Source organism: Pleurodeles waltl, chromosome 8 (assembly GCF_031143425.1).
Source record: "Pleurodeles waltl isolate 20211129_DDA chromosome 8, aPleWal1.hap1.20221129, whole genome shotgun sequence".
Taxonomy (NCBI): domain Eukaryota; kingdom Metazoa; phylum Chordata; class Amphibia; order Caudata; family Salamandridae; genus Pleurodeles; species Pleurodeles waltl.
Window position 1 is genome coordinate 14780137 of NC_090447.1, and position 21061 is coordinate 14801197.

At 44.4% G+C, this 21061-nt stretch overlaps 1 protein-coding gene across 1 annotated transcript in view; it reads left to right on the forward strand.

Annotated features, from left to right (window-relative positions):
• LOC138249289 (extracellular calcium-sensing receptor-like) overlaps nt 1-10442 on the forward strand; it is a 45671-nt gene extending 35229 nt beyond the window's left edge. Inside the window, exon 5 of the mRNA XM_069203245.1 lies at nt 9421-10442. Coding sequence (XP_069059346.1) covers nt 9421-10337 — 917 coding nt within the window. The 3' untranslated portion in view covers nt 10338-10442. The remainder of the gene's footprint in view (nt 1-9420) is intronic.
• The last annotated feature ends 10619 nt before the right edge of the window (nt 10443-21061 follow it).

Below are 21061 nucleotides of genomic sequence, written 5' to 3' on the forward strand. Positions count from 1 at the left end.
GCGGTGCAGTGGTTTTCCCCAACAATACGCGTGGGTTTCGATGCATTCTTAGATTTACAAGTCTATGTAAACCTAGGAATGTGTCAAAACCATATGACTCCATAGGGAAGGCTTAACAAGGAGAAATATCTTTATTGAGCTGCATACATAGAAAGAGGAAAACACATCCATGGATTGTTTATGTTCAAGAAGGTGCCCCTTCCTGCACAAAAACAATCCTGCTTGCAATGCAGAGACCCTTGCACCTCGGTGCAAGGGTGCCTGCATTGGTGCTAGGCACCTAATTGTGCACCGGTGCTGGGTGAAAGGACAGGAATGCATTGTATTTCATAAATACAGTGCATTCCTGCCCTTTCACATTGGCGTAGGGTAGTACTGCAAAAAGATTTATGGTGCTGCTCTATGCCAATCTGTTGTAAATATGCACCTTAGACTTCAGGAGTAAAGTTACATTTTTGGACTAACTTTACCTTTGAGAATTGGACCCCCTCATTTCGAAGTCAGACCAATGTGTAATGTAACAGGTTATTGTTGAGGATGAGGAAAAGTGGGACTGGTGGCTGAACAAAGCCCCTGTACTGTGGGTATTTTCATTCCGGAAAAAAACAATGTCACCAGTCCCTGGTTTTACTGACCTAGACAACTAATCAGTGGTTGAAGGTCAGAATATTAAGTTCAAAAATATCAACCTATAAAAATATTAACTGCATGCTATTGATTGTGGGAGGTTGGCCTGGTGTGTGGTGGGTACCTATGGTACCTACACCTTATACCAGGTGCAGGTATCCCTTATTAGTGCAGTATAGTCAGTGTCTAGAAGCCAGGCTCTCTAGGGGTAGTGTGGATGAGCAGCCAAGGATTACCTAGGAGACATGCAAAGCTCATGCAGTACCACTGTAGTCACACAGCACTTACACACATGAAAGGAAACACTCAGGCCCTGATTTATACTTTTTGATGCTAAACTGCATTAATGCAGTTTAGCGTCAAAAAGTATACCGCCTGCTAGCACCATCCCAAGATGCCGGCTGGGTGTCATATTAATGGGATGACAGTAGCCGGCCATGCTAGCGTCATAAAAAAGGACGCAAGCTGGGTGTGGAATGCGTAGGGGGAACAGGGGGTTTAGCGTCACAGGATGACTCCAGTATGGGCAGAGGCATAAATAATGCCTCTAACCAGACTAGCGTCATTTTCTGATGTTAAAACCCCATGGACATGGCTCCTGTCTTAGTTAAGACAGGAGTCATGTCTACCACCCGAATGGTCATGCCCAGGAGACATATGTCCCCTGGGCATGGCGGTCTGGCCAAGTGCCATGTAGGGGGGCCCAAGCTGGCCCCTCATGGCACTATAAAACATAAAATAAAATACGTACCTCTACTCCCATATACTTACCTGGGATGGGGTCCCCCATCCTCCGCTGTCCCTCTGGTGTGAGTGGGAGTGTCCCTTGGGCTAGGGAAGGGCACCTCTAAGCTCTTTTGATGGTCTCTGACCATGGAAAAAGGCTCACATGTTACCCAACGCCAGCCCTGACCCAGGAGTTAAATAATGGCGATAAGCAAGCTTAGCACCATTATTTAAGGCCCCCATCCCCGTACTTGATTTTAGCATGGGAGGAAAAATATGGCGCTGAGGCCATATCATAATGTTTTGACCAGGAACACCTACCTTGCATCTCATTGACACAAGGTAGTTTTCTGCAGACAAAAAATGACTTTAACTCCAATATTATGGCGTTAGACATGTCTAGCGCCAAGATATAAATATGGAGTTGAGTTTGCGCTGAATTAACGTAAAAAAGATAATGCTAGTTCAGCGCAAACAGAGTATAAATATGCCCCCCAGTGTTACAAAAATAAAGGTACTTTATTTTGGTGACACAAATGCCAAAAATAGCAAAGAGACTGTACTCCCTTAGGAGGTAAGTAATTCAAAAAGTATATACACTAGTTTGCAGAAATAGGCATAAAAACTGTTAGAAAAAAATACAATTAGTGAAAATCACAATAGTGAGAAATCGGCCTAGGGAGAGCACAAACCATATTCTAAGAAAGTGGAATGCGAAAGTTGGTTCCCCACCTAGGTAAGTATAGTGTGTAGAAGGGAGCTGGGAGTACTAGGAAAGCTCAAAGGTAAGTACCACAACCCATCCCAGCGACCAGGAAAAAAGGAGTAATTCACAGTAAGTTTCCCAGAACACATACAGAGAAGTGAAGAAGAATATTGCAAAACCCAGAAGAGAATGCAAGAAACCAACAGTGGATTCCTGGAAAAGAAGACCTGTGAAAGAAGGGGACCAACTCCAAGAAGCACAGCAGAGTCCAGGAAGGGCAGGAGCCCCTACCTATCAGGATGAAGGTGCAAGAAGTGAACCACCAGTGAAGAAAAAGAGTCAGCACTGCACCCAAAGAGACAAAGTCGGGTTCCTGGAGGATGCAGGTGATGTCACACTCTGGAAGGAAGATTTCTGTCAGGGTTGCGTCTTTGGATTCTGCCAAAAAGCCTTTGCTCATGCAAAGCTCGCAGTTATAAAAAAAATGGTGCTGTCGGGGACCAGAAGGACCAGGTGGACTCTACCCAGGAGGGGGAGCTAGAGGAAGCCCTCAGCAACACAGGGAGCCCACAGAAGACCAGGCAGCGCTCACAGGAATCCCATAGGACGGGGACACGAAAGATGCAGAAGGGGCCCACACAGCTTTACGAAAAAGGCTCCCACGCTGTTGAAGAACCACTCAGGGAGCTGTGCATCACAGGATGGATTGCTGGGGGCTGGAGTCTCAGGATGCCCCAAGATCTCGAGGAAAGGATGCCAACAAGCCTTGGCAGCTGCAAAGGACACAGTACACGGGGGATTGTTTTCCGTGGGGAGTCAAGGGCTTACCTCCACCAAAGTTGGACCGTTGGAAGAGAGGACCGTCGGGACTAGTCATCAGTGACTATGGTGATACTGGCACCTGTGTCCCTGTAGGCCTGGGCCTCAACATCATTTATTTGTATATACTGGTTGTACTTATCCATGTTAAGGGAACAAGCAGCTACGGTGACAAGACCAGTGCCACCTTGTGAGACAGAAACTGTCTTGGGGGTTTCTACACCTACCCCAGTTTCTATTATGGACCCAAATGTGAACCCAACTACACCTTTGTTTTGACTATTGTCAGAAGTCCCACCACTGTTACTACTACTAGGGGCACTGGGAGTGGATTTGGAGTTAGTAGTAGTGGAAGGGTCAGGGGCTTTACCAGGACAGGATTTGTCCCCTGTCCTGTGGCCTTTATTTCTGCACACATAGCACCAGGTTTATTAATTTGTGTAGAAGATGAAGAAGAAGTTTTATTCCCACCCCCAGAGGAGTTTTATGGACCTGATGAGGAGTCTTTATTTTTTTATCTTTTTCCCCACCCTTGTCCCAAGGCTTACCATCCTTCTTCTTGTCCTTGTCACCCCCTGTATGAGCTTTTCTGCTCACCCATTTGTCTGCCTTCTTTCCCAGTTCTTGGGAAGAGGGCAGAACTGAGTCTACCAAGTACTGGTACAACACGTCAGACACACAAATATTCAAAATATGCTCTCTCAGTAACAAATCATACAACCCCTTATAGTCAAACACTTTGATGCCATGTACCGAGCCTTCTAAAGCTTTAACAGAACAGTCTACAAAGCCAACCCAATCTTGTGAGCCCTCTTTTCTGGTCTCTCTGAACTTGATTCTATATTGCTTAGTTGTGAGACAAAAAACCATCTAAGAGTGCAGTTTTCAGAATATTGTAATTGTCTGCATCCTCCTCTCTGACAGTGAGAAGTCTATCCCTCCCCTTGTCAGAGAAGGACAACCAGAAAATAGCAGCCCACTGCCTTTGAGGGACCCTCTTAACTTTACAGGCCCTTTCAAGTGCAGCAAACCACTTGTAAATATCATCCCCTACCTTGTATGGGGGAACAATTTTATGCAGGTTTCTGGCATCTATGGAGTCCTCCCTGACTCTGTAATCCCTGAAACTTGAGCTGCTGCTGCCACCATGGGGTGCTAACCCCAATCCCTGTCTTTCTCTCTCCACTGCAAAGGCCTCCCTGTCTGGGGCCAGCTGTTGCTGCTGCAGCCTCGGCCTAGCCTCCTCCAGTCTCAGCTTCCTAAACTCTCATTCTATAGAGTCAGCCCCTGGAGTTGTGCAGTTGGATCCTTCAGATACAGAAGTGATGTGTGAATGAGCAGAGGTGGATCTATTCCTAGGTTTAGTGACCCTTCCTACTTGCACTCTGGGTGTGAAAGGAGCCCAACCAGTGTGACTTCCCTTACCACTACCAGCTATGCTAGTTGGTCTACTAGGAATGTTGTGATCTTTTGAGGAACTCTCCCCCAGGCATATAAGGTCTTCCTCTACCTCAGTGGGGTTAGGATCTTCTCTCTCCTCCTCCTCCTCGCCACCAGATTGATCCTGGCCATCCTGGAGGAGGAGGGCTAAGACAAGGCTCTTATTAGGGGTTATCCCCATGTCTAACTTCCTCTCTGCACATAGTCCCTTCAATTCGTTGAAGGTCAGGTTCTCATAGGGAGACTCCATGTCCTCAGAGCTATGTCCAGCTGCAGACATGGTGTTTGTTAGGATAGTGTAGGGTGTACCTAACCTACCTAACTCCTAGTCTTTCAGAAATAATTTTAGAGCAAGGGCTATGCCGATACTCTACCGTACCTAGACTTTAGAGACTAGTTTCCTGCACTAGGTACAATGTATACCTCTAGGTAAGGAGTGGTCTTTCCTGTGGACAGAGTGGTAAGGCAATTGCAAGTAATTATCTCATTGCTGCTACCAATGTAGGAGGCTGGACTGGTGTGTGGTGGGTACCTATGGTACTTACACCTTATACCATGTCCAGGTATCTCCTATTAGTAAGTGTAGACAGTGTCTAGAAGCCAGGGCTCTCTAGAGGTAGCTGTGGCTGAGCAGCCAAGGCTTAGCAAGGAGACATGCAAAGCTCATGCAATATCACTGTAGTCAAACATTGGTACTTACACACATTAAATAAAGTGTTACAAAAATAAAAGTACTTTATTTTGGTGCTACTATTGCCAAAAATACCATAGAGACTATAACCCCTTAGGGGGTAAGTAACACACAAAATATGTACACTAGTTTGCAGAAATAGATATAAAAACAGTTAGAAAACAGTGCAATTAGTGAACATCGCAATAGTAAGAAATGGGCCTGGGGGGCACAAACCATATTCTAAGAAAGTGGAATGCGAAAGTTGGTCCCCAACCTAGGTAAGTGTAGTGTATAGACGGGAACTGGGAGTACTGGGGAAGATCAAAGCTAAGTACTACAACCCACCCCAGTGACCAGGGAAACAGTAGTAAATCACAGTAAGTTTCCCAGAACACACAGAGAGAAGTAAAGGAGAATATTGCAAAACCCAGAAGAGAATGCAAGACACCAACAGTGGATTCCTGGACAAGAAGACCTGTGAAAGAAGGGGACCAAGTCCAAGAAGCACTGCAGAGTCCAAGAAGGGTAGGAGCCCCTCCCCATCAGGAGGAAGGTGCAAGAAGTGAACCACCAGTGAAGAAGAGTCAGCACTGCACCCAAGAAGACGAAGTCGGGTTCCTGGAGGATGCAGGTGATGTCCCATGCTGGAAGGAGGATTGCAGTCCGGTTTGCGTCTTTGGATTCCGCCAACAAGCCTTGGAACATGCAAAGCTCACAGTTAGCGGAAAATGGCACTGACGGGACCAGGTGGACTCTACCAAGGAGAGGGAGTCAGAGGGGGCCCTCAGCAACACAGACAGCCCACAGAAGACCAGGCAGTGCTCACAGGAGTCCCACAGGACAGGGACATGAAAGACGCAGAACATGCCCACGCAGAACTAAGAAAAAGGGACCCACACTGCCGGAGAACCACCCAGGGAGAGCATGGACCTGTGCAACACAGGATGGGGTGCTTGTGCTCCGGGATGCCCCAAGATCTCAAGGAAAGGATGCCAACAAGCCTTGGCAGCTGTAAAGGATGAAGTGCACTAAGGGCTTACCTCCACCAAAGTTGGAAAGTTGGAAGAGAGGACCATCAGGACCACTTCAGTCCACCACCTGTGATGCGGGAGAGGGGATCCATGCAGCCGGTCGTCGTCGCAGTTGGTGCCTGCAGAAGCAGGGGAGTGACTCCTTCACCCCAAGGGAGATTCCTTCTTCCTTCTGATGCAGGCTGAAGAGGGGGTGTCCACAGAGGATGCGCGACAGGGGAAATGTTGGAATTGCTGGAAGGAGCCATGGATACAGTGTTGCAGAAGGCATCTTGCTTCTTTGTTACAGCTTCTAGGGTCCTGAAGAGTCCAGATACAGTTTCTTCAGTCAGAAGTTGATGTGCAGGGTGCAGATGATTCCTGCTGGAGTCCTGCAATCCGAATCTGAGGAACCACCTAAAGGAGAGACCCTAAATAGCCCTAACAGCGGGATTGGTCACCTAGCTGGGTGACCACCTATCAGGAGGGGGCTCTGACCTCAACTGCTGACATTGGCCACTCAGATGCTCCCAGAGTTCCCTGCCAACCTTGAATCCATGATGGCACAACCCAGGGACCCTCTGAAGGAGCTCTGAGCACCGCCCTTGGGATGGTGATGGACAGGGGATGGTCACTCCCCTTTCCTTTGTCCAGTTTCATGCCAGAGCAGGGACTGGGGGTCCCTGAACCGGTGTAGACTGCTTTATGCAAGGAGAGCACCACATGTGCCCTTTAAGGCTTTTCCAGTGGCTTTGGGAGGCTACCCCTCCCAAGCCTGTAACACCTATTTCCAAAGGGAGAAGGTGTAATACCCCTCTCCCAAAGGGAATCTTTTGTTCTGCCTTCCTGGCTTGAGCTTTTCAATCAACGGGATGGCAGAAACCTGTCTGGGAGGTGGCAACAGCTTTGGCTGCCTGGAAACCCTCAGAAGGCTGTGATGGCAATTCTGGGGGTCCTCTAAGGAGCCCCCAGAGTGCATTGAATCATAGAACCAATGCTTGCAAAAGCCTTGGGGTATGATTCTAACATGTTTGATACCCAACATGCCTATGTTCGGAGTTCCCATTATATAGCTGGATATAGTTAGTGATCTTTGTCCAGTAGACGTGTAAAATGGCGTCCCCACACTCTTAAAGTCCGGGAAAATGGGCCTGGAGTTTGTGGGGGCACCTCTGCTAGTGCAGGGGTGCCCTCACACACAGGTAATTTGAACCCTGTCCTCTGGGCATGAAGGCCTGCCATAGGGGTGATTTATAAGTGACCTGGTGTAATGAAAAGTGTCAGTGAAAGGGTGCTTGCATGATAGCAGGATCCCAGTAAAAACAGTCGAACACACTGTCAAAACAGGCCAAAAAGTGCGTAACCAAGCTAGAAACAGGCTACTTCCCTACAAGGTACATAGATATGAATTTATAATTAAAACTATACACTTGCTTATATTTCTGGTGCTATGATATTTCACTGTGCAATATTCACTATTGCCTGTTTTGCTCTAGTGTTTGATAAATAATGAGTTTTGCGCCTAATTTTTTTTGTTTACTTTTTTGCTATTTTTGGTTAAAGGCCGCACTGCTTCTTCTCTCTCTGTTTATGGCTAGAGCAGATTGTTCAGCATTTTGGTGGGGGCATGCTGTGACCCTCATGTATTTAGTGGCCACCTCCCTCCTGTTATGCTCTTTATTTTGCTTTCTATTTGCCGAAGTCCCATCCACCATACCCAATCTTCCCTTCCGTATTGGGTGGGTCGGGTGGCCCTATATGTAAATGAAGCCACGTTGCTTAGGCATTTCACCGCCTGCTACTGCTGCACTTTTTTTTGTGGTGGTGTGAAGGTAGCCAAATGTCCTGAAGGGACCTGTACATGGCAGGAAGTATGCATATATATTTTGCTCAACAATACTGTGGTAGTCAACATTTTTGAGTCAATTATTTTATAGGTTGATATTAAACATTAGGCCAGGGTGGAACTCATGGAGTTTTACTCTGCAGGATTCCACAGAGTTACAGAAAAACTCTATGAGATTCTACAGAGTTCAGTGAGCAGAGAGAATCAGGCATGATGCACGGCATGTGCTGATTTTTAATGCGCCAGGAGCTCCTTACATGCTGTAAAACAAGTATGAACAGCACAACACGGTGCACCAGAGGGCGCTGCTTCTTTCTGCCACTCGAGTAGATTTTTTACTCGAGCGGTAGCTTTTTCAATGTGAACAGTCATGATCTGCCATGACCGCACGATTTGAGAAATCTCTAGTGTCGGAAAATCGCACTAGGGTAAGCAAATTCTTGCTTGCACTTGCCATCTTAATGTTGGCAAGCCACACATGAGAAAAAAAAACTGATATTTTGCCTGAACTCTGCACTGCTAGCAGATGTGGAGTGGGCAAATGTCTGCAAACTCTGCCAGCGGAGTGGGATTTTTCACCCACCCCTATTAAATACCTGGGCCCATATTGATACTCTGTTTGCATCTGATCTGCGGCATTTTTGTTTTACACAAATCCGGTGTGAACTTAGCTCCATATTTATATTTTGATGCTAGACATGTCTAGTGTTAAAATATTGGAGTTAACGTCATTTGTTGCATGCAGAAAACTACCTTGCATCAATGAGATACAAGGTAGGTGTTCCCTCCTATGAAACAATCACTCACAGGAGGAGGAGGGCCTGGCGCTAAGCCTGCCTAGCTCCATTATTTAATTAACGCCTAGGTATGGGCATGCATTAGGGGACCTGTGGGCTATTTTCCATGGCCAGAGACCATGTAAACAGCCCACAGGTGCTCTTCCCTGCACCCAGGGACACCTCCACCAACCCCCACCCACACCTGGAGGACACCTAAGGATGGGAGGACCCATCCCAGGTAAGTCCATGTAAGTTTTATGATTTTTTTAAAAAGTGCCATAGGGGGGCCTAGCTTGGTCCCCCCTACATGGCTCTGTGGCCAATGGCCATTGGGCTGGGGGGCATGACTCCTGTCGTTACTAAGACAGGAGTCATGTCCATGGGGGTTTTGCTTCAAAGAAATGATACTAGTCAAGTTAGTTACTCAAATCATGACTAGTGCCATTCTTTCCGCACAAACTCCAGTTTGCCCTACGCCTCACCTACCCGGTTAGCGTAATTTATTTTGACGTTAACCGGGCCTTAGCACCGGCTTGTGCCATTCCTTAAATATGGTGGCATCCTGCAATGACGAGATGAGTTTGTTGAGCAAGTGATTTTCACTCTGAATCAGAAAATTACTGCTGGTTGTGTTTGTTGAAGGGAAGACTGACATATACAGATATTTTTAACTCAAGTTGGTCATGTGTGCTCGTAAAGGACAGAAGTTTTTTAACAAACTAGACCTAGTTAACAATTGCATAGTTTGCTGTTGGAAATATATATTTACTAAGTCACAAATGTTTTTTTAACAGACACAACTGACTGCACAAAATGTCCTGATGATCAGTGGTCCAATGAAAGGCGTGATGGATGCATCCCAAAAGTGACTGAGTTCCTATCTTATGAAGAGCCACTGGGTTTAACACTCAGCACCTCTGCAACATTAGGTACATTGTTCACTGTTTCAGTTCTTTGTGTTTTCATCAAGTATCGGGACACTCCCATTGTCAAAGCCAATAACCGTGAGCTCAGCTATGTTCTTCTCCTCGCCCTTATGTTTTGCTTTCTCTGCTCCTTCATCTTCATCGGCCGTCCCAGGAAGATCACCTGTATGCTTCGACAGATTGTTTTTGGGATTGTGTTCTCTATAAGTGTCTCCTCTGTTCTAGCCAAAACTATTATTGTTGTCATTGCCTTTAAAGCAACTAATCCCAACAGCCCAGCCAGGAAGTGGCTGGGATCAAAGACACCAAACTCTATAGTTTTCTCCTGTTCTTTACTACAAGTTCTTATCTGTGTGGTTTGGTTAGTGAGATCTTCTCCGTTTCCCGAACAAAACTTGAAGTCGTACAATGAAAAGATCATTTTTCAATGCAATGAAGGGGATAATATGTTCTTCTACTGCATGCTGGGATACATGGGCCTCCTGGCCACAGTCAGCTTTGTTGTGGCCTTTCTCTCAAGGAATCTGCCTGGAAGCTTCAACGAGGCCAAGCTGATCACCTTCAGTATGCTGGTGTTTGTCAGTGTGTGGATCTCCTTCATCCCGGCATACTTGAGCACACGGGGGAAGTACATGGTGGCCGTGGAGGTGTTTGCCATCCTCTGCTCCAGTGCAGGACTGCTGGGGTGCATATTCTTTCCAAAGTGTTTTATCATTCTGGTGAGGCCTGAAAGAAACACTCGGGACTATCTTGTAGGAAAATCTAAGTCTGTTAGCAAGAAGTAATAGAAAACTACAAACTAAAGAGAGGCTCTATTTTATGCTGAAGTTTTTGATACCTTACTGATTAAATATCCCCTTCATCACTTAGTGGCACAATACCTTATTCATGTTTGACGAGGAGTCAATAATATACTGTACCTCAGCCATGATGTTTGTAGGTTATACAACTAAACATAAGAATCAACATTCAAATAATGTCCACCTTTATATAGGTACTGTAGAGAAAAAAACAAAAGATCTGACTGTTAAGTGGAATTGTGTGATGCCATGAACTGTTAAACTTTCTCATACATTACACCCAGACCGCCATGTTCATAATGAGGGCACTAGTGCTGTCTTCTGTTCCAGTGTAAAAGTTGTACATTGTTTGTTGTTTAAAAAGTAACACCACAGATTTCGCTTATCAATAATATTCTGGCAGCCACCACACAAATGGCAAGTATTTTATGAACATCATGTCTGACTTACCCCACTTCCTATTGTGATGTATTCTATGTATGTGTGTCCCTATGAGGATGGAAATGTATTATTAAAACCACTGGCATTTGCACCATTGCATTAGTCCCCTAAAAGAGGATTTGGATTTGCAATGCAGCACATATTGTCAAAAGGTATGGACCGCTCACTGCCACACTCAATCAATTATATAAAATGTGTGATTTTAAATTGTCATTCATCAATAGGCAGGTACAGATATTAGTCAAGAGGTATCCAAAGAAGAGAACTACATAACTAGACTGTCCTGTTTCAGGTTTAAACTTCTACTACCTTATGAAACTCAGTCCTCATCAGTCTAAACTGATAAACACTGATACAAAGCTGCACAATCACAAACTAAAATGTCATTCAGGGAAAGGAATGTGAAAGAGAATTAGTCATGTTAATTTCTTCCTGAAAGGACCAACAAAATGTATCTTTGCTACACAGTATAGCAGCAAGAAAGACTGATCGAAGATTATATTGACTGAGCTTTGTTCTTTAAGGATGTCACTAAAATATTGTTTATTTTTCTTTTGTTTACTCCAGTTCTATGCACTTGGATTAAAGGTGCGGGCTTTTAAAAGCATGCTGCATGCCTGACCAAATTATTTTATACAGTGTAAAGAATTTGGGAATATTAAAATCAGATTTTATATTTTGACAGTGTTTAGTTGTTTCACTGATCAGTGAAATGGCTAGCCCATTAAAATCTTGGCCATATGTACTATCACATTGACTCACAGGCGCAGAATGGTAAGATTCTTGGGTACTTCAGCCCCCTTTTTGAAAAAGCCATTATTGATAGCAGGTCACCTGCCAAAAACCCCAGGCGTCAAACATTCAGTGCAAGGTGTAGTGACAGGTACCTGTAAAAGACTGTTGTCACCATTCACATGCGATAAAGGTGAAAGCATGACGCAAGGCTTTCCAAATACTGACAAAATTCATAGCTTCGAGGTGTCGCATTGTCATGCGTGACACATTCAGCGAATCCTTAATTGTTACCAGTTTGCACACTACTGCTGAGGGATTTGAGCTCATAGTTGCAATGTTAACAGTAACATTTCAGGACTGACTTAGAGTAAGGCATTTGCCATGGAGACACTTGACAGCTACGACTGTCGAGACAACAGCAGCAGCACCTTAATGTAGTCAGGCAAATAGTTCAGAAAAGCACTGGTGAGTATTCTTAAAGCCTCAAGTTTCAAGTGCCTTAGAATGCGGGCTACAAATTAGTATGGTGCAATTCAACACTTGAAATGCTTCACACGGTGCAACACTGCTGGCCGGTTTCACCACACCTACAATGTCAGAATATGCAGTAAGAGGTAGGTGAATGACCACAACTGTGTACAGGAATTTGTTTATTAAAACATTTGGTTAGAGTAACCCCCTCTGCCAGGATGTAATTCAGGCCAAGAGTCCTGATAGAGGGAGTGTGAGAGGCAATGAGATGTGAGAGAGGGAATGGTGTGAGTGTGAGTGAGGCTTTCTATGCTTAAAACAGTCCAACATAAGCCCAATGGAGACACTGTCACTGGGAAGATTTTACTTAACCTGCCTAATTCTCCTTTAAATTAATAAATGTATGCTTTATGGCAAACACTGCAAAAAACAACAACAACAACCGGTAAAACACTGCTTTTCTCTACTTTTGGGTTGGTACCTGAATAAACACTGATAAGCACTAACTTCAAAAGGTTTAGAAAACACTGAGAGAAGCCCTCTCAAATCCACAAAAATGAACACAGAAAACAGGACAGCCTGTACAAAATATGTTTTTTATCAGCACTTTGTAATTAATGTGCGGACATTATGGGTGATTTTCCGACCTTTTTGCCCAGGATTAGAGATTTTATTCCGGAATTGCTCTTACTCCTAGCAATCACAAAGGGGAGCCGTGAATCCTGATAATCACATCAGCTGTCAGTCGCAGAATGTACTCATAGAAAGGAGCCTACTGACAAGAGCATCGTACATGGCACTCCATGAATGCGCAATGATGAGATCAAGGCCCAGCAGGCTATTTCGAGTCAACTAGAGTTTGACAACTGTGTGGAATCCACTAAAAAGAGTGGTGCCCAACCATATTTAGAGGTAGGAGAACCACTGGGTTTCTGGTGGCAGAGCCTCTCCTACCTTACCTGTTGGAAACCTCTGACCTTACACCTCATTAGGGCTAGGTGACCATCACTAGATTTCACTGCCCAGGTCCACAAAGTCAGTTAGGGCAGTTTCAATCAGGAAATATGCTTAAAGGACCCACACACAGTGAGAAAATACCTTACCCATCAGGTTTTTCTTTTTATTTTCAAAAATCAACTACCACTTTGGGAGTTGTTTTTTGAAAATTCCAAATTTTGAGAAGCAGCAAAACAAACATGACAATTGCTCTGTAAAATTCTCTGCCTTCAGTGCGACCACCACACGGGTGGCTGCACAGAATCTCTTATATAGCTTCAATATCTGATTGGATATAGTAAGCTTCGGCTTCCATGATGTGCTTTTATAGTCTTTGTACCGAATGCATAGATCGCATAGATGATGTTTTGAAGTGTTTCTGTACAATATGAGTTGTCTTTTATCATTTTAAAGGGGCCATTTCATTGGCCTGCTCTAAAATGTGTGTAAGCAAGGAGGGCAATGCAGAATTTGGGGCGGGATCATCTTGTATTGTGTGAGCTTCACAGAGGTCTTATTTCCATGAGTAAATGGGTTGATGCAGTTGACATTCTTTGACCCACGACTTTGGATGTTTGAGTTGGCCCCATGGCATTGTTTGGCACAGCAAAGTTTGAAGGGTATTGGAAGGTGGTCAGACAAGTAAACAGAGATGAGAGAGTAGGCCTTGACTATTCCTCTTTTAGAGATAATCAGGTTGAGGAGATTGTCTTTGGAGTGAGTGGGGACAGAGCACAAGCGGTCATGGCCATTGTTGAGTAAGACAGTTTCTATGTGTGAGATTCTGGGATTTGGATTGTCTGCCCAGTGGAGACTGTTGTTTCCAGAAGTGTGCCGGCTGCATTGAACCCCGGTTCTCTGTGATGAATTCTACCTTCATTCATTCCACAAAGAGAGTATGTACTCCATGTGGATAACAGATGCTGTGAAGTAATGGAGACTTCTGACTGAAGTTGTTATTTCCACAGATAAGCCATGGAAGGTCTTAGGTTGGACTATTTTAGTGCAGGTGAGTCACCTGGAGATACGAGGAGGTCTAGCTCGTGTTGTGATGAGGTGGTTAGCCATGTTTGATCTGCGTCTTTTGATCACACCTGCACTTTTGAGCTTGTGGTTTGATGCTGATCTACAATTGTGGAATAAACATCTGAGATGGGAGGTATCTTACTTGGACAATATAATAGTTTGAATTTGGACTGAAATACGCTTCTTGGGATTCACAGAGTTTTATATTTTGTGAGATGTGGTATATTTTCCTTGAGATAATAGGGAGCAAAGGGCTAGATGTACAAAGCATTTTCCTAGTTGCAAACATCCCATTGGGCCATTTGTGACTGAAAAAAAAGCTGTTTCCAATGTACAAAAAGCAGAATGTGATACGGTAGCTTGTTACCATATCGCATTGTGCTTTTGCGATTCTTTATTTGGAAGGGGCATGTTAGGGTGTCCCTTCCAAATACCGAATCAACATGGTATGTATTACTGTTTTGCAACTGAATTCCGTTCACAAATCAGTAATACTTTACCACCAGTTCCAAACTGGTGGGAACCCATTCACAAAGGGGATGGAGTCCCTAAGAGACCCCTTCCCCTTTGAGAATATAAATAACAATACATACATGGACCACTGCCTCCTCTTAAAAAATGTAACTGCAAAGTTAAATTTTTTCACTTCAAGGAAAATGGGCTGCATTTAAAAAAATACATATTCCTTTATTAAAATCAATCACATACATGGTGGTCTGCTGAGCCCAGCAGGCCACCATCCCTGTGATGACTGCGATTCCTAATGGGTCACAAATTTCGCCCTACCTCATTAAGATCCATGAGGTAGTTCTATTTGCAACCCACTAGGAACTTCTCAAGAAATTCAAAGGGGTTCATACATTAGGAATTCCGATTTCCTAATTGCGAGTCAGAGACAATTGTGATTAGACATCGGTATTGCTAATGTTAGTACATGTAGCCCTTAGAGGAGTAGGAGAATATGTCAGTGTTGTAGGAAAGTAACTGATGTTCAATAGAGTTATTGCTGAGAGCTTGCGATCCAGGGTCATGTGCCCTTATTGTTAGGGTGATGAGTGGTGTAGATATTGTAGCAACCATGCCCAGTAGTGGCCACTGACATTCTGATGTGTGACATAATTCTGCATTCAAGAGTAGCAAAGCTATTGGACACAAGTGGAAGTGAATGAGAACAGCATTTCAGTTCATGGGGGAGAAGGCTCAGAGGTTTTCCTAAATCTGGGGTACAGACAGGAGGGTAAAATTGGTGGGTGATCTGTGGTCAGCGTCATTCTCAATGGGGGTGGGCCTGATATGAGAGGTAGATCTGGATTCCTCAGCTGTGGGTTTTTTAAAGTTTAATGTCAGGGATGTGGGGGTTCATCATGCAATTGAGGGAGGGGATGTTGGGCTCATCATGCATTAGAAGGTGGGAAAGTGGGGTTCATCATGCATTAGAGGGAGGGGATGTGGGGTTCATCATGCATTAGAAGGAGGGGATGTGGGGTTCATCATGCATTACGGGGAAGGTTAAAGGCTTGGGTAGGTGTGATGGAGGTTGGTGATAGTGGCAGCAGGGGGAAAGACCTAATTGTGTGGTTGAATGTGACAACAGCCGAGACGGAGCAATGGGATCTGAATAGGACATTGAGTGGAGTAGTGGAGATTGCATGTTGGAGAGGCAAGCAGGGGTGTGTAATGACACCAAGGACATACTGGAGTGAAGGACAAGAAGTTTTCATATTTATTTTATCCTTGGGACAGGTATGCCAGACCCCTTGCAGCACAAACCCTTTGGCTGCTAGTTTACAGTACCACATAATGGATCAGGGAAGGGCATTATCTACAGATAAGGTAACATTTGTGTCTATATGTTAATGCTGTTCGAACTTTCATTCATGGTACATTAATGCAAAGCCTTTATTTTTAGGGTGAGCGCGTGCACTAAAGAAATGTTATAAACTCGGACAGCACTACAGATAGTAGTTGCAGTATAAAAAGGTGTTCACTTGTTTGCAAAGTTTAACATTTTTTGCTAAACTGCTGTGAAAGTTTAGGTATCATTTCTTTCCAGCATCATTTAGTAAAATGATGCATGCTAGTATATCCCCAAAAAATATATGCGTAATGGAAAAATCAGTGTAACCAGTTTCAACAAGATTATGGGAAACATGAAAATAAACAAGCATTGTTAACGCCAGTGGGTTCGACATTTGTTGTCAGCCTTCTGATTTTGTCAATGTGTATCTTATTTTGACATCGTTTTTGTAAAACCGTATTGTTGTGAGAGCTGACAGGCCCTCACTATTATAACAAACACTGTCAAAAGCAAAATATTTTTTGGTCTCAAAAGTACACAGTGCCACAGTAGTTTCTGGCAATGACCAAAACTACTTTGTATGCTGATATGCTTCTTGTGAAACAGCACGATGCTGTCACTCATAGTGAAGCCAACCAATAGACATAGATAAAGAGAGACATCATTTTCATAAAAACAAGAGGTCTTGGTTAACACCAGACATAATTAAGGAACCAATTCCTAAAGGAAGTCATAACAGTGCACTTATGGTATGTGTCCTTGCATTAGAGCAGATTTATGACTCGTGAATAACCAAGAATTTACAGACGTATGCCAGGAAATGGTGCCCCTAGAAAATAGTTGTGAACTACATTTTAGCTTGAGCAAATATGTATGTGTAGATTTACTCATGCGAAAATCTGTTGAGCATTTGCAAGTTCACTTTCCCTCCAATTACTTTTTTCCCCAACTGTCAGGAATAAATTACCAAACTTTCTCAGTATGCGAAAAGATTAGAAAAGAACAGGTAAACCCCCCAAAAACAAGCAGGTTTGTAGATTTGCACAGACTCAAAAGGGCATTCCAACCCTGGAACTATTGCTTACTGCTACCTACAACCTCGGTATGTACATTTGTGGAAACGTGACAAAATAAGGGATTTGTTAGTATTCAAACCCTACTATAGAATGGGGTGTGACATAATCAGAGAGGCTATTATCAGAGCCCTTACATAATGATTTTTTTGCCATAATGTATTGCCACATTACCTGGCACCAAACTGACAAGTGGATTCTCTTACAGGACAAGTAGATTTATGAAGCAATCTGTCCCATGGACAAGCAGATATTTTATTAAATTCTACACCCCTTTTTAGGTGTAGTAAGGCACGTGAAAAGAGGAGGAATGAGTTATATTTTGGAGTGGTGAGGCCTAAGAGGTAGACTTGTGGAATTTCATCTTGATGGAGGCTGCTTTACATGATTCTAAGACAGTTTTGAAACAGCTTTCACATTGTGACAAAAATGGAGATGGCCAGATTCCCTGGAGTGTTGCACAGCCCTGCCAAGCAGGTGACACTACTTCTCTGCATTGGTCTACTTCTCCGCATCATCTCATTGTCAGAGATTATTCACACAATTAATCAGCCGTGAAAGGATAAGAGTTGTTCAACATCTATTTAGTTTTGATTTGGGTGAGATTCCATTTATTTGTCCTGCCCATTCCTATGGGCAGCCAATAATTTTAGAGTAACCTGGTCGTGGCCAGTGATATGGAGAAATACTCCAAGCTCCTCCTCCTCTTAGTGCTGATTGGGCAAAAGAGCTGCATCAACTGCTCCCTCTGATGCTAATTGGTGAAACACTGGAGCCAGATGCTAGAGGACACCTGGGCAGTTTAAAGTGTGATTCTAAACTCCAGCACCCAGGTGACACACTTTGAGGTCCTGCCCAGCTCTGGGCCCCTTGAAGTCAGGTATAGTCAGGGTTGATGGAATTATGCTGCAGGGTTGAGTAAATTAGGTGGCAAGAAAAAACATAATTTGGCACATTTTATGATATTATACCCTCATATACAGTGTCATTTTTACACCTGTCACATCATCCAGGCGATTGTTCCAGTAAGCAACAGATAGGTGACCAGTCAATCTTCTCAAATGGCCTTCTACTGCACCAACACTTGTTTCTGCATTTTTAGTAACTTTTGAACTCTTTCAGCTAGAAACAACATTTGTTTTTGTTAAAATCTGCAGTTTATGCACAAGATGGTGGATTATGTGGCAAATGGGGCAAATCAATAATAATGGAAAAACGCTGCAATCACACAATAGCATACTTCCAGTGCCCTTCGCATGGCAGCTGTTCAATGCACTTTAATTCATGAAAATTAACATTTTGAAGAGCTTCAAAAAACAAAATACTCTTTGTTGAAAAAGTTAACAATGTTGCACGAGTTTCATTCTTGGGCCAAACAATATTCTTGACCTAAACGACCTGAAATTATACTTTTTAGAGTTTGTTAAATACAATCCAAGCAAAAACACTGAGCACTCTTCATCTAACCCAGTGATGCATCAATGTTATGTTGGAGTTAAAGAAGGGCGAAGGGGTGAGGGAGAGAGACAGATGTAGGGGGGATTGGAAAAGGAGTTGAAATGAAGGAACAAGCTGCGACAACCGGCAAGAACACAGGTCCAAAGATGTTACACAACAGAAAGTGAGAAAAGACGACCGTGAGAGGAAGAGACAGAATGAGGGTGACGAAATGAGGTTAGAGAAGGGGGAGCGGTGGTGAGAGGGGATTAGAAACAGCAGGAGCTGGAGAAAAGACAGGGAGATAAAGAACAAGAGGAGTGGTGCTCGTGAGGGAGTGCAAGATGGGGAGAAGAGAAAAGGGAGAAAGACAGATGTGAGGCCAGGGAGAGAGCTGTAGTGAGAGTACAAAGGAAGGAGCAGAGAAGGGAGAAAGGGAGAACAGAAAACGATGAGTGAAAGGCAAAAGGGGGAGATATGAGAGGAACAGAGAATATGGTGGATCGAGGACAGAGAGGGAGGGAAGATCAGCGGTGGAGGAGGTCTCGAGAGAGAACGAGAGAGCTGAGAGTCAACATAGGTGGAGAAGAAAAATTTCCACGAAGGAATGAAAGCAGTCGCCGCCTGGGTGAAAGACAGTTGCCTCAAACTGAACGCAGACAAAACAGAAGTCCTCATCCTCGGCTCCACACCATCCACCTGGAACGATTCCTGGTGGCCCACTGCCCTAGGAAACGCCCCCACACCCACCGACGACGTCCACAACCTCAGCGTCATCTTAGACTCATCGCTCTCAATGGACCGACAGGTGAGCGCCGTCTCATCGGGCTGCTTTCACACCCTGCACATGCTTAAAAAAAGCTACAAGTGGGTCCCTACCGAAGCCAGAAGGACAGTCACCCAGGCCCAAGTTGGCAGCCGCCTCAACTATGACAAAGCACTCTACGTCAAAACCACCGTCAAGACCCAGAAAAGTCTACAACGCATCCAAAAATCGTCTTGGCCTGTCTCATCAAGAATGCCCCGCGACAAAGCCACACCTCTGCCCTGCTGAGAGACCTACACTGTCTATCTATTGACAAGAGAATCACCTTCAAGCTCCTGACCCACGCCTGCAAGGCCCTACATGACTCCGGACCAGCCTACCACAACCACAGACTCTCCTTCTACACTACCGCCAGACAACTCCGCTCTGCCGACCAGGCCCTCTCCAAAGTCCCCCGCATCCAGAAAAAGCCGGAGAAAGATCCTTCTCCCATATCGCTGCCAAGACCTGAATTACCCTCCCCATCCACCTCAGGCAGTCCCCCACCCTATCCCAGTTCAGAAAGGACCTCAAGACCTGGCTCTTTGACTGATCCTCAGCATGGAACTCCTAACTACCCCATCTTTAGACCTTCACGGATGAGTAGCCACGCTTTACAAGTTCCTGATTGATTTTATTGATTGACGGAGAAGTCTGGGTGGTGAGTCAGGAAGTAGCGGTTTGTGACACCAAGGATGCAGAGGATGCTGAGAGATTCCTAGGCTGCAGCAAGGAGAGGATGGAGACTGCCTCACGGGCACCCTTCTAGCTCCCTGGCACTGTAGCACTCTAGCTGCCTGGTCCAGAGAAGGTACCAATGGGCACATGATGGAACCTCCTCAGGCACTTTAATATCGCTGCAGCTTGACTAATGCAACTAGACTGTTACATTTCACAAATGAGGGATCCCATATTTATCTCATCACATAAGCATAACAGCTTTTATCAACTCATAATGTAGTGTCACTCAACGAGTCACAAATGGTTCTCTGAAATGTCACACATGAGCACACTGAAGACATGGAAGTGTCACACTTAGGCACATTAAAAAATGTGCACCTATGTGATAGCCAGGGCCACTGGAATACTGCGATTGTGCGGCCACAGCAATTTTTGCACAATCATTGATTTGCTGCATTTACTGCATAATCCACCATCTGCTGCATAATCTGTAGATTTTAACAAAAATAATTGTGTTTCTAGATCAAACGGTTCAAAAGTTACTAACAACGGAGCGACACATTTTGCCACACAGTGGAAGGCCCTTTGTAGAGGTTGACTGGTCACATTTCTGTAGCTTATTGCTATATTTGGGTGTTAAACCAGTATTAATGAGGTGCAACTAATGCCCACACAGTGTTAACAAGTTTTAAATGACAAAATACTCAAGTGATACTATCAGAAAATGTGTTGCATAGCCCTGCATAAATTGGCTTTTCTCGCCGCATAATTTACTCAACCCTACCACATAATTTTGCCCTTTGCTGCTGCATATTTTCAGTGGCCCTTATAACAGCTCAATGTTTAGTATTTTTCTAGGGGGCATTCCGTTCGACTCAGCCATGTTAAGTTCTGTTTTACATGTGTCCAGCAAAGTGTGAGGGGAGATTGTTGTTGGTACAGCATTTGTGCCAATGCACCACATTTGGGTGAGAGACTTCCTATTTTTTACTTCAAAAATGCTTACATTACAGCTGTCTCCGCTTAAAATTGCTTCTGTTTCTATAGAAGTCAATGGGGAAAATACACTCAGATTTTTTCCTCAAAACATCTGACTTGGCATGTATGGAACAGGTTGGGTCAAAGGTGTGCTTGTGTGTGGACAGCGTGTGACCGAACAGGTGGGAAGTCTTACAATGAGGGACTAATTCAGTCATGGCAGGCCCTGTAAAGGTGCAAGAGGAAAGGCGGAGCAGGAAGACAGGGG